Source organism: Arachis duranensis, chromosome 5 (assembly GCF_000817695.3).
Source record: "Arachis duranensis cultivar V14167 chromosome 5, aradu.V14167.gnm2.J7QH, whole genome shotgun sequence".
NCBI classification, from domain to species: Eukaryota; Viridiplantae; Streptophyta; class Magnoliopsida; order Fabales; family Fabaceae; genus Arachis; species Arachis duranensis.
In genome coordinates, this window is record NC_029776.3 from 10,851,500 (window position 1) to 10,865,242 (window position 13,743).

General features: G+C 34.3%; 2 protein-coding genes across 2 annotated transcripts; one reads left to right on the forward strand and one right to left on the reverse strand.

Annotated features, from left to right (window-relative positions):
* Positions 1 to 461: 461 nt before the first annotated feature.
* LOC107488014 (thioredoxin H-type) lies at positions 462 to 2,468 on the forward strand (the record flags this gene model as incomplete). Its single annotated transcript, XM_016108709.3, is given in 3 exon segments — positions 462 to 478; positions 1,843 to 1,965; positions 2,068 to 2,468. Coding segments are annotated over 3 exon segments (284 nt in total), but the record flags the coding sequence as incomplete, so codon positions are not given.
* A 284-nt stretch (positions 2,469 to 2,752) lies between these two features.
* LOC107488012 (beta-galactosidase 3) lies at positions 2,753 to 8,423 on the reverse strand. The gene is made up of 19 exons (XM_016108707.3): positions 8,002 to 8,423; positions 7,784 to 7,879; positions 7,545 to 7,657; positions 7,321 to 7,387; positions 7,113 to 7,205; positions 6,758 to 6,901; positions 6,559 to 6,647; positions 6,366 to 6,471; positions 6,200 to 6,287; positions 5,956 to 6,074; positions 5,690 to 5,854; positions 5,353 to 5,531; positions 4,819 to 4,928; positions 4,631 to 4,740; positions 4,406 to 4,516; positions 4,212 to 4,325; positions 3,914 to 4,116; positions 3,500 to 3,836; positions 2,753 to 3,396 (listed from the first exon to the last, which is right to left on the reverse strand). Exons 1-19 carry the CDS (start codon positions 8,167 to 8,169, stop codon positions 3,271 to 3,273), a joined length of 2,538 nt encoding a protein of 845 aa, XP_015964193.1. The 5' UTR covers positions 8,170 to 8,423; the 3' UTR covers positions 2,753 to 3,270.
* Between the last annotated feature and the right edge of the window lie 5,320 nt (positions 8,424 to 13,743).

The following is a 13,743-nucleotide window of genomic DNA, read 5'->3' on the forward strand; positions in this document are numbered from 1 at the left end:
TTGGATAAAATTAGAGTATAGATTGAATTGAATTCGATTATCTTACAAATCAAATCATATTTATAAATTGCCGATTACAAATAAATATTGCCAATTTGGGGATAAGATTAACACACTTATTCAGCAGTCATATATAAATTAATTAATTAAAAATTAATTATTTATTAATTAATATGTCGGGCAATTCAATTTTGCATGGGAATCTCCGCGTGAGAACACGTTGCGTTTGCACATTAAACTTTGATGGCAAATTCGTAAAAACGGCAAAAAGAGGAGGGTTTTTGGGAAGAGGATTGGTACCCGTCTCGCATATTTAAAGGCGGTGGCATGGTGACAGTCTTGCGCTGTGTTTGTTGTGGTTTGTTGGTGCAGTATTTTGTTTGAGAAAGAGAAAAAAGAAAAAGGGAAAGAAAAATGTAAGAACAAGTAAAATAGAAAAATAAAAATATGTGTGTCCTTGGATGAATCTAAGAAGCTGGTTTGTTCTTCCCTTTCCTTTTTCCTTCCATTTATTCTTTTTCGATAAATCCCTGTTGCTGTTATGCTTCTCCCTTCGGTATTCACATCGGCCTACTAAATTAACTGTGTTCTTTGTTTTTGGTTTTGTTTTCCTTCTAAGCTCTCATGTAATTGGCTTTTTATGTTATTAGTATGATGATTAACATGCTGATTACTCATTCTTACTGCTATCATTTCGTGTTTCTGAAACTTGACCCTAGGTTTATTTATCAAGCAACTTAGAGCTTAGTGGTTCTGTTACAAAACCAACTAGCCCAGCTAGGGATTCCAATTGATCAAATTAAGAGGGTATAGAAATAAAATAATGACATGGGAACACTGATTTTTTCCCCCTCGCTTCTCGTTGTAGTAGTTAAGGCTTTGTTTGGTAAGTCTATCAGGATAGGAATTGGAAATGTAAGATAGGAAGTCGTGTCCCATGTCCTCAGTGTCCTTAATTTTTGGGTGCAAACAGGAAATTCGGTAAATTTTGTCCCAGATAGAGAAATGTTTGCTTGTTTCGGTAATTATCTTCTTTTCTACATTGATTTGTCTTCCAGTATCTTTGTATTTTCATCACGAGATAGTTATTAAATTGGCCTAATTGATATATACAATTGAACTAGAACAATACTTGGACTGAATTTTTGGAGTTAAATTGGGGCTGAATTCCACTTAGACCGAGAGTGCACTCAGTGGATTGATTAATGTTGGCTGTAATGAGCTATGGTTCTGTTACACCTGTTGGTTCTTAGGTCCCTGAGAATCTGAGATACCTAGATGCAAGGTAGGTGAGATGCAATAAGTTCTGCCCTACTATGCAGTGGTTATTTAATTGTTGCCATTGACAGTATGATCATTAGCTTGATATGCAAAAATAAGAATAGGAGCTTAAAGTGAAGGCTTCTAGCTTATTTGAAGATTATAATCAAGAAACTCATAACCTGTGTCTTGGACTCTTTGATCTCCATTAAGGGTGTTTAAAGGTTGAGATTTTGAAAGGAAAGCGAGGAACAATGTTTGAGAATAAAATAAACTCATGGTTACTCTTCAACCCTCTTGGAATGTTGTGACAAACTGTTAATCTTGGAAATAAGGGAAGAATAAGAATTGCGTGTGTGATTTCTTGTCTCATTGGTGAAACAATTGCTCCACAATGTTGTTTTAGATATTTTGCATACTAGGACGTTTTGAGACATCTGAAGCTTTTATTTTTAATTTATTCTTAAGTATTATGCTAAAAATTGGAGGTGAATTTCCTTGAGGATCAGTCGAGTGTTACTGGTTACATATTTCATTGATCATAACCGGAAATCTTGGATATCATTGCTTTTTTCATGCCAGATTGTTGTGGATTTCACTGCTTCATGGTGCGGACCATGCCGCTTCATTGCACCTTTTCTGGCTGAGTTGGCTAAGAAGTTTACAAATGTCATATTTTTGAAGGTGGATGTGGATGAACTACAGGTAAAAATATGAATTCTTATAATCCCCCTTGATTGAAAAAATAAGAGAAGAGAAGGAGCAAATATTTATTTAGAGACTAATCATAAATAATTTACTATGCAGTCTGTTGCTCAAGACTGGGCTGTGGAGGCAATGCCCACCTTTGTGTTTGTGAAAGAGGGAACCATTATTGACAAAGTGGTGGGAGCAAAGAAGGAAGAACTGCAGCAGAAGCTTGAGAAACATGTGGCTACAGCCAGTGCTTAAACTTGCTGGTGTTACTTTGATGTTCAAAATGCCATAGACGTAGTGTGTGATGTTATCTCTTTTATACTCTAGTACCGGATACATATTAGGTATTTGTGTTATTTCACCGTACATCTTTGTATAGGTGGCGACTCTTGTCATCTATATTTAGTGAGTGATTTCGTCCTTTATTCTGTCTAAAAATAATGCTGAATAGTCTTGTACTATGACTTCGTGATTGCACATGAGAAATGGATTGATCTAATTTTACTTGTTAATTGTTATACAGTATGTTTGGACCTTTGAAACATGGGAGGGAGAGGATTGGTTGAACATGAATGAAAATAGTTCTTGTAGGATTCCTTTTTGATAATGCGATTTTAATAAAATAAAGAGAAATATTACGCGTTTTAATTATATAACCATGAAATGAGTAAATCTTTTTTATTTTCATGATGCTCTACTATTTTTATATCATCACGAACGCAAATTCGGGTTTTGTATTTTGTATGTTCAAGCAACACAAGTATTATGTAAAGAAAATGGCCACCAGAGACAAAAATGAACAGAAAAGAGAACTTAAATAAACTTTTCCATGGTAGTATGGTTACTGTAGGATCCGTTCCTAACTTGAACCTTGGAGTTTGATTACCCAGTAATACATACACAGTAAAATCACACAACTTCCCAGTGCCCATAACCTATTAAAACTTGAAGGACGGGAACTAGGACTCTTAGGACACACACAAGGGTCCAAATTTTAGACCCTTGGTTCTAGATTCACCTATCCACCAAAGTGAATGACTTTATACACACACTTCTACCCAAACCCCAACTACATAGAAAGAAAAAAAGGAAAGGAAAGGAAAACGAAACGAATTCATGAACCTCGTGCCTTTGGCACCACATTTAGAACATAGCTACTTCTCTTCCTAAAAGCTATGGAACTCAAACTATATTCCTTCAGCTACCACTAAATTTGCCTATGGTCCTCTCTTTATTATTAGTGTTTCATTTACTTCTTGTAAAAGCCACTTCACATTACAGATAAAAGGGTGTCTCATTGACCAATCAGCCCCTCTAATTGATGGCAGATGGAGAGCAAACAGCTTCAACTGATAACCGCTTCATCACATTGGGGCATGGATCTTGACCGAAGTTGCTGTTTGCAACTGTGATTGTGCATCTTGACTTTCCTATGCATTTCTGTCAAATGGAAAGATAAGTAGCATAAGCTATCTATTATAATTCAAATAAAAAACTCATTACTTGGGCTGTGATATGAAGAGTAATTTGGTAGTTAGAGTACCTTCTCCAAGATGGCATAGGATTCAGGAGAATGACAAACTCCCTTCTCATAGTTGCCACAAGTGCCGAAAGGTGTTCCAAAGCTTGCAAATTTGATGGAAGTAATGGCCTGCCCAGGACTACAATGTAAGTGAACCTTGGGAGCATGGAACTCTTGAGACTTGCCATAGCTCTCAATGTGCCAGTTCTTGATATTTGGGTGATACTCTGACACATCAGCACACACACTGCTCACTGATCTCTTCACAAGTGAAATACTCGAAGGGTTGCCCCCGAGTTCCTCGAAAACAACCAACAGGTTATGATTTGGCTTTAACCAAGATCGAGGAACATGGTACCTGAAAATTAGTTACTAGTTAGTAGTTAGCATCACCAACACCAACTACTAAAGAATCAACAAAATAACAACATTTACCATCGCTGAGTCGGTTGGCCGCAACCGAGCTGGCACTTTGGAGGTCTGAAAGAGCCAGCATAGTTGCAGTCACTGCAATTGCCAGCAGCTGAAGTAGTCCAGTATCTTCCAATGCTTTGACCATTGATCCATATTTGACCTTTACCCATATCCTTCATGTCCAATGCCAATGGCTCATCTCCTTCAGGAGCATCGAAGTAAGTCTGCAGTTTGCCAAATCAATTTTATCATTCTTCAAAGCAAATGTTTGGTTTTTCAATCAACCTTAAGGACATTTGTGTCTGTTTTTAGTTTTTACCTTGTGCCATGTCAATGGCTGCTTTTTCTGCACCACTATTGCTGTCTCCATCCACTCAACAGAAGAGATTCCAGTTGGAGATGCAAGATTCATGGCCTCTCCTTGCAGACCAACCTATTTAAGAGGAGCATGCCTTTTAAGATTTTGTTTTTGTGACCAAGCTAAGTTAATAAGCTTCTGAAGTGAGAAGGAACCTGATAAGTCCATTTCTGCCAAGACAAGTCCCACTTTCCCTGGTCAAGTCCATGGAGTGCAACTGGACCTAGGATTCCTGTGTTCCATGTCTCAAAATGTCCTCCCACATTCTGTGAAACAACAGAAAAAGAATGGTATCAGCCATGCAATTATTAATCATTGCTATTTACCGGAATTCAAAGTTCGCTGCCGTCGGATGTAAGAAGTAAGAGCTGTTAACTTACTGGAAGTCCAACAGCAATGCTGAGCAGTGATATTTTGTTTGTTCCAGCACGGAGGTTTACTTTCCCAATATATGTGAATCTCCTATCCTCTCTTGTTCCATAGGCAGAGCCTGTTTTCAAACATTTATCATGTTTACTACTAATTGGATGACAAGAAGAATTATTAAAGAAACAAGCAAACTACTTACCAGATAGTTGACCATTGATAAATACATGTACAGCGTGGCCTGTGGACTGAACAATGAGAGTTGGGAGTTCACCTCCATGGAGGAAAGACTCAGATGAACCTATATCAATACTGCAGACATGTTGCATGAAATAAATTAGCATCATCAAAAACTCAAGTGTGTTTCCCAAATCACTATCATATAGCTGAAACCTTTGGAGGGTTCCTTCATAATGTCATAGACTCGTAGTGATACTATTATACACAGAAGACTAATCTAAAACATGTAAACCATGTAAAGATCACTTCCATACCCATACTTAATCCAGCCTCTAGAAATATCAACCATTTATTTTCATGATTTATGCAAGTGATTTGTTGTTGTTTGTGTGTGTGTTTTTTGGGAGAGAACTTTATATTGCATATAATGTCAATGTGTGGTAGAGTGAAAATAAGGAACAACTCTATTTTTTTCTCAGTAAGCTAGGAATCTAAGTTGTAAGAAATTAAATCACTAAAAGGAGTAACCCAAAGCAACTTAGAAAACCAGGCTCACCTAGTTGTATACCAAAGGTAATCACTTGTATCCCGTGTAACATTTATTTGTTCCAAGAGACCAGAAGCAGTAATTGTGGAGCTGTCATCCATAGAAGAAGGATCTTCATCAAAACTCTCCCACAAGAACATTTGAGTGCTTGTGGGCATCATTTGCATTTGAGATGTTTGCACTCCAACCTAGTACAGGGAGAATATCAGTTCATTGGTTATTACAAAATTTTGTACTAGTTCGTTGAGTTCTTAAAAGTGAACACATTTTCTCCTAGCATGCATAATTATGGTCCCTTGAGTACAAAAGGCCACTAAGAATTCAAATTCTATAATTTTGTACATACTTTTGCTGTATTAAAGACGACATTTCTACAATCGGGGAGGATGCTGACGGACCAAGGAGGTAGATTGTAGTGCATATTATTGAACATGACTCTAACAGCAGAGTTTGAATCATAGTTTGAGAGAAAAGCAGCACAATCTCCTGATTCTGTAGAATATACAGAAGCCTGGAAATGGTAAATACCCACTGATCAGTAAAGAAACTAGATGCCTCATTGAAATCAAAATAGAAAATAATGAAAACTGTGTGTTTGTGTATGTGTTAAACCTGTTGGAAGCTCCCTAATGATGTAACAACAGCATCAGTTGAAACTAAAGCTCGCTCACACATCTTGATAGCCTTGTGAAGCTCCTTTAAATGACCATATTTTGGTTGTCTGATCAATCCTGTCATGTTTTTCACAAAAGTAGGTAAGGCTTGTTTGGAAGTGATGAATGGTTAGCCTTTGAACTTAAAACTATTGATATTCATTATTTAGCCTTTGCATAATTCAGAAATTTCGGTCTCTCACCATATTCATCCAGTGGAGCATCATAGTCATAGCTGGTAGTGATGAAAGGGCCTCCGGCCGTTCGGCCAAAATTGGTTCCTCCATGATACTGCATATAAATGCAAGGTAAGTCAATATGCAGTAGGAATCAGCATCGCCAAATGTTTTAACTTCTCAAGCAACCAACCATGTAGTAGTTTACAAAGGATCCTCCTTTTTGTATAAATCGGGCAACAGCAAATGCTAAATCTTGGACAGGTCTTTGGTGAATTGTACCACCAAATTCTGAAAACCTTTATACATGACAGAAAAATTCATAGATGTATGTTACTCATTTTGAAGCAAATCCAATTTGTAAGATCAACAATAAAAATGGTTACCAGCCACTCCAAGCCTCGGTCCACATTGTAGGCTTATAGGGTCTATTGGGAGTAAATTTATCACAGTAAAAGCCATTGCAAGTGTTTATCTGTCACAAAATAAGGAACAAGAAACATATTATTTAATCAATTTGCAGTGATGAATATGCAGTCACTTGTAGTAGTACCACATTACAAGAGGAAGAGAAAGTGTGCTCACCACTGGATCCGGAGCATCATCTTCCTTGCACATAATCCATGGGACCCCAGTTCCCATTTCGACAGCCATTTTTGCAGCCCAGTTCACATAATTTTGGCCAGCTGGTCCAAGCATTTTACTCTGTGCCCCATACTCATTCTCAATCTGAAACAACATATTTTTCATTGTACGTCATTATCGTTATTAAAGCCAGTTATTTAGAGGTAGAGTGAAAAGTTTGCAGCCACCAGTGCCTTTGCATGGAAGACAATTTATCTTATAGCAGCTATTGAGTGAGTACTAAACAATTTGGTGAAAATTGGCAGTTTTTTAAGTTCTCAGAAAACAAAAACCAAGCAAGGCCACAGATTTTGACCTGAGAGAGTATGATAGGACCACCCTGAGATTCATAGAGACGTTCACTCTTCATCATTCCCACAATCTTCTCAGTGAACCCTTGCATTGCCCTCTGCAAAATCAATAAAACTATCTCAATTGAAAGAAACAAAAGAAAGTTTTCTGCTTTATAATAATCAGTTACCATACAATACAAAGGCAATAGTGTAAACCAAAAAAAGAGAGACCTTGAAGGGTTCATTGTCTGTTCTGAAACTTATACCAGGAACATACTTCAGCCAAACAGGAAATCCTCTGCACATTACAAGATAGCAAACATCATTGAACAAGCCAACATTACCCCACAAGACCAACAACTAAACTTTCAAGTTACAAATAAAAGAATGAAACAATTAAAATGCAGTAATAAATAATTATGTAGCAGAAAATGAGTGGGAAGAAAGTGAGGTACCCAAAGTTCCATTCAGCACAGACATAAGGTCCAATGCGAAGGTGAGCATATAGCCCTGCTTTCTGTATTGTCTTCACGAACCTCACCAGATCATACCTTCCTTCGAAATTGTACTGAATTGTATTCACATCCCCAGAAAACACCACAGAACATAGCTCAAAATGTTAGACAGAAAGAAGGACTTGAGAGAGAGAGAGAGAGAGAGAGAGAGAGAGAGAGAGGAAAAAAAAAGGAAATACATTGCCAGGAGAAGGCTCATGAACATTCCAAAAGACGTAGGTTTCAATGACATCAATGCCTCCCTCTTTGGCCTTCTGAATCAGATCTTCCCACATCTACACATAACCCCATTTCCCACAAAAAAAAAGAAAACAAACACCAACAAAGTGAGAATTTGGTAAAGATATAATTTTTATGTGTTTTCTTCTGTTGAAGATAAAGAAGAAGAGGTCATTACATCAGGGGTACTTCTGGGATAATGTATGGAGCCAGAGAAAAGGATTCTCCTTTGGCCATTGATGAGAATGGCCTTCCTGTCATAGCTTACACTTGACTCAACCACCCACAATAATGCTGACCAAAACAACAACGAAAGCACCAACTTGGAAACCGAGCTGGTTTCCATGTTTGTCCCCCCAAGCACACTCTCCTTCACTGCAGGAAAGAAAGGAGAGAGAAGAAACCAAAAATGGAGGGTGCTGTTGTTGTTGCCTCACAGTTTGAGAGTAGCAGGGTGGTGTAGTCCTTGCTGGGGGGCACCGCACTTGTGATCTGTAACTACTGAGTAGACCCAATTCCTTTGTATTTATATTACTCACTAATGGCACTCATAATCACAGGTGTCAATGCCCATTATTGCGTGGCTTCACTCTACATTGCAAATTAAACTACTTCTATAGTTCTATGGCATGTAGATATATATAGTGGCACTAAAAAAAAATTAAAATTGGGCTAACTTTTATGGAGACAGAGTCACAGACATGAATTCATCAGTACAAGAATTGTGTAGTGTAGTGTGTTACCTTAAACACACAATCTAGGAAAATGTACTTACTGTCAATGAAGTAGTATTATTGTTGGATTTTATTGATTTAAAATTTTAATAAACTTGTTTTAGAAAGAAGCTAAAATGATGATGATTTCTTAAGCATGTTTATTGGGATGACAGTAGTCTTCAGTGGAACTATTTTCAAGCGGTGACATCAATTGAATGAAGCTATATTCTTGCATAACAAACTCTGTCTGTTAACATTTGGAACGTGTCATAGTGCATGGTTTAGTCCACTGGTCCATCACAATTAATTTTAATATTTTGATATCTATTAAACTCTTAATAAGTAAAATAAAACTTACCTGACTGTGGAGTCACTACATTTTTTTTTATTGAATAGAACTAGTGTATATGGTATTATAGTTTATGGCTTTATGGATTAGTTAATACTTAATACATAATTCAAAAACAGTGAGTTTTGAGGAGTGTTGTGAATGAATGCGGTATTTATGAGAAAAATGGTCCACACATGTGAACCCTACTTGTTTGTTCGTTACTCGTTGCTTACCTTTACCGTTTCATTCACATCTACATAAATAAAAGGGATCAATATATGTATAGCGACGAGAGGACAAGCTGTCTTATTTATTTGGGTTTGGCTTTTTGGCCACTACGTATTTATTTTTATGTGATGACTTATTATGACTATCTATTCTAATGTGAACAACACATAGCAAGAGGTCTTAAATATGCATATAGTTGCATACCCTGGAGTTTAATTAATTAAACATTCTTACTTTCAATGCTGAAATCATATTAAGCAACAAGGACTACTATATTGTTCAGCTCTAATACTACGTTAGTTGTGTTTTCAGAAATTAAGGATAGCTTAAATAGCTTACTAATCCAATATCAAGCAAAAAGAAAGTAGAAATATTATTATTATTATTACAAGAGAAGGAATTTAGTTTTGTTTTGGTTTTAATTTTCTGAAGTAACAAAAAAGAGATGAAAAATTAAAGCCTTGATGCAGGTTTTTTTTTCATTTTTCTCTTGGGATAATTTAATTACTTTCTTGCAATTTTTTTTTTCAACAATAGATTTTATAATTCTTTAGTGTACGTTACGTACTTACCGTGAGCATAATTTTACTAACTAGTGAACTGGACATTGGATTCTCACCTCTTGTATCTTGATGGAGATGGCTAGGTAGGCCATGCTTTTTTCTTTATTCTTTTCGTTTCTTTTCCTTTTTCATTGTAATTTTAAGTGCAGTGAACCAATGGTTATGGGTTAGTTTGAGATAAAGAGCGTCATTAGTTAATCGAATATTCACTTTCTTTTCATCAATAACAGTAAAAGGGTACGGTGCAACTACAAATTACTAGCAAAAGATAAAGGCAAAGAAAAGTATAGTGTTAATTGTAAAATGATCCTCCAATTTATTATAGTACTACATACATCTAGTCAAAAGCACTTGTTTCTTTTTAATTCATTATTATGGGGTTGAACAATTAATCACTTTAATTTGTGGAGAGCACAAAGTCAAAGGAGAAAGAATATGGTTGGTAAATCATAATAGTGATGATATATCTGCTATATACAAGGTTAATTAGCCCCCACATGGGGGCATGTTTGGTCGTGTCATATGAATGGACGGCACCTAGTGATTTAGTTTCATTTATGATGTTCTAACTTGTACTAATTGTTCGAATATAATAGCTTAGCTTTTGGACTTTGATTTCAGATTTGTTCAACACGTTTAACGGCGAGAAGGACGGGTGTAGATTGGAATTTTGGAGTAGTGAGTTGTTCTGATTGTGTGTAGGACACCACACTCAACTAATTTGTTTCTTACTTGAACCTTCCAAATCACGTTTACCCACAACTAACATATCTATCCCATGTGTTCATACATTAAGAGTAGGTAATATAATGTTCCTTTCCCAAATATGAATTTAAAAATGCGAGATTCCATCTTCAATCATATTTTCTGGCGATATTAGTACACACTACACACACTATGTCTATTATGCCTGTTCTCTTATCAATTACAACAATTATGTGAAGTTGTTTTACTACTTTGTAACAAGCAACAACTACATTATGCAAATTTACATTTTAGCGGGGCATATCAATATCGAGACACCCTATTCAGTTAGTTTTTCAGTTGTATCTCATTTAAATGCAACGAGAAATTTTTGAAGGAAAATTCTTTTTCGGTTTAGTAAACTCACCAACTAGATAAGTGGGACCTCGATCGCTCATTGCCTATTGATGGAACATATATACTTGTAAAAAGACACTCCGATATTTCAATAAATAAAATGTGATTTCGAAAATTAAGTAAGAACTTGTGTGTATCCTCTTTAATTTTGCCTTTGCGCGTCCTCGGTTTATAGAATGTGTACTCTCATAACAGTTTTTTGTCTTTATAAGTTTCAATAGACATTAAATATTGATTATCAGGGTTCTGCGATTAACCGTTTTGATGATTTTATATGTTTTTCGTGATTTCTATCAGATTTTTATATTCTAAAAATTTACTGGATTTAACTAATATGTGTTTTTAGGACACATAATAAATTTATCATTAATAGAGGATTTTAATTTTTTTTATTTAATAGATATAAAATAAATACATTAAAAACTTCAACTTTTGTAAATTTAATAAAAATTATTTTAAGTTAACTTATTTTTTTTGGACACATGATAGGTAAATCCAAATTTAATTTATACAGGCCAATTTTAAGATTTGGTGAGTTTAAACAAATCATTTAATCAATTTATGGACATAAATTCCAATATAAAACAGAAATATATACAATTACACGTGAACATGTGTGAAAATATTTACAGTATATATCCACTTAAATAGCTATAAACTTGACCCTAAAACTAAAATAAATGACGGTTTCGTTAAGGAACCAATTAAAAATATAGTCAACTAGAATCAATGTAATTAATTTTAAAATAAGAGGTTTATTATAAAAAAAATAATTTTTTACTATTCCTAATTTTTAAATATTAATGCTAAAAATATAAGGAATTAACTTAAATTAGTTCATGATATAGTTAGTTTCTTAAATTTTTTCAATAAATAAATAACCTTACGAAGAGAGTTGCTTATTATATATACCAATAACCAAATATTGTACACTTTCAGTTTGCAATAATGGAAAATATACAATATCCCGAAAAAGAATATATCTTATTTTTGCTATATATCAAAATGATATATATGGGTCATTTCTGCTTGTTGATAAAGCATGTTGAAAAAGAAAATATTTTTTTCCATAAAAAACTTTATTTAAAATTGTTCAATATAATACATATTAAAAGATTATCCTTTGGTATGAATAACCACTAACCACTCGAAAAATTGATTCTAAGTGGTTGAAGAAAGAAAAGAGGAATACAAGACGTGAGTGGCTAAAGGGATGGACGTTAGTGGTCCACGTCATAACGGATTCATGCATTTATGGGGCCCACCACTATGAAAGTAGAGCCCCAGCACGTGCCACGCATGAAGCAAAGCGGGTGATTAACACCGTTAGGGTAGTGGGCTTGTGGCTCCTGGGATCCTATCGCCGTTAACGTCGGTCCGTTGAGCTTTGGGATCACGCGCAGGAAGGTGGAGGAGAAATGGCCCTGGTTCACACAAAATCACGAGGATCTTTGTGCTTTGTGGGATTATATACACACATTATTATCTCAATTAATGCCTATTGCCTCATATCCTTGTCCTCTACTACCTTGTAGGCTTGTACCTTTCCCATAAGGAAAAATATAGGTACAAATATAATATCTGTTAATTTATTATTAATAATAATTAATTATTATATTTTAAATATATATATAAAGATATATATTCAAGAAATATATTTATAAAAATATTTTTAAAGACATAATTATAAAAAAAATATTTTTATTAAACACATTTATAAAAATACTTCTATTAAACATAATCATAAACAAAAATAGGCAGAAATTTAGCAGAATTGATATAATAAATACCTCTCAAACAACTAAGCAAGACAACAATTAAAACTGAAATTCCTATGCTCAACAAAACATTGACCTATACCCCTCGTATATATATAGAATCACTCCTTTAATTTTTTGCTTACTTCTCTCCCTAGCTATATGTCTGTTTATTTCACTCCACAAAACTCTAGAGCCGTTGGAATAATAATGGCAAAAAAGCCCTAGATAATGAAAATATTAAATAATTTGAATAATGGATATATTAGATATTTATTTCACTAAGTGTGCAGATAGTTATTCTAATATTAAGATTTAGGTAGGTAATTTAGAGATAATATATTGTTTTTTATTTGATTGGTGATTATTTATATTGTTCAAGAAAGTTATTGGTTAGCATAATTCATATTTTTATTCAGTATAATGATAAAATTGTGAAAGAATAAGAAAAGAAAAGAATGCGAACTTTTATTGATTGTTGATTAATTGAATTGTAGTATAAACTAGGAAGGTAAAACTAAGTATATATAAAGCATTGACCTATAAAAGATAAAAATAAATAAAATAAAATAAAGATAAGATAAAGACTAAAATTATAATTAAATTTTTATATTCTGCTGAGATGAATTTGTATCTCATAAAATTTTTTTATTGTTGTCATGGCTAAAGGTGGAAGAGTAGTTTAATATATAATAAAAACATTTTTCTAACTCATTCTTCATGCATAAGGCATTAAAGCGACAAATGGCGGCGAAGGTGGCTAGCAGTGCGACGAAACAAGTGTTGTATTCGTTGCTGTATGATGTGATTATGTATGTTCTGAATGATATTTTTACTTTTATGAATTTATAGGTAGCATGAATTGTAAGCCGCACCTACTCTGAGTCTCTGAGTGAATTTGGCATGACTCATTTGGATCTATTGTTGTTTCAGTGAATTTCTCTTCTATTAACGAATTAAGATTTTATATTACTAACAGAATTCGACTCTTGAAATAAACAGTATTTTTGCTACGTGAAATCAACTAGGAAGCGTAACCTGATAATGTAAGAGTTGTGGATTGAAACTCTATAACAGAATGCAGTGAAAGGCTCTCAAACAAATTAAAGTACAGAAAAATAACTGACCAAAAATATTATTTGTATATAAAAATTAACTATTAAAATCAGTTATTTTATATTTATGTATAAATATAAGATAACTGAAGTACAAAACAAAATTAGG

Bases quoted from the DNA above. Each gene is read 5' to 3' on its own strand.
- LOC107488012 (XM_016108707.3), bottom strand. From the start codon at position 8,169: ATGGAAACCAGCTCGGTTTCCAAGTTGGTGCTTTCGTTGTTGTTTTGG. The intron at 7,206-7,320 runs GTCTCTCTTTTT...TTGATTTTGCAG, and splicing joins CAGACAATGAACCCTTCAAG to AGGGCAATGCAAGGGTTCAC. The intron at 6,288-6,365 runs GTTGGTTGCTTG...ATTTATATGCAG, and splicing joins CCTTTGTAAACTACTACATG to TATCATGGAGGAACCAATTT.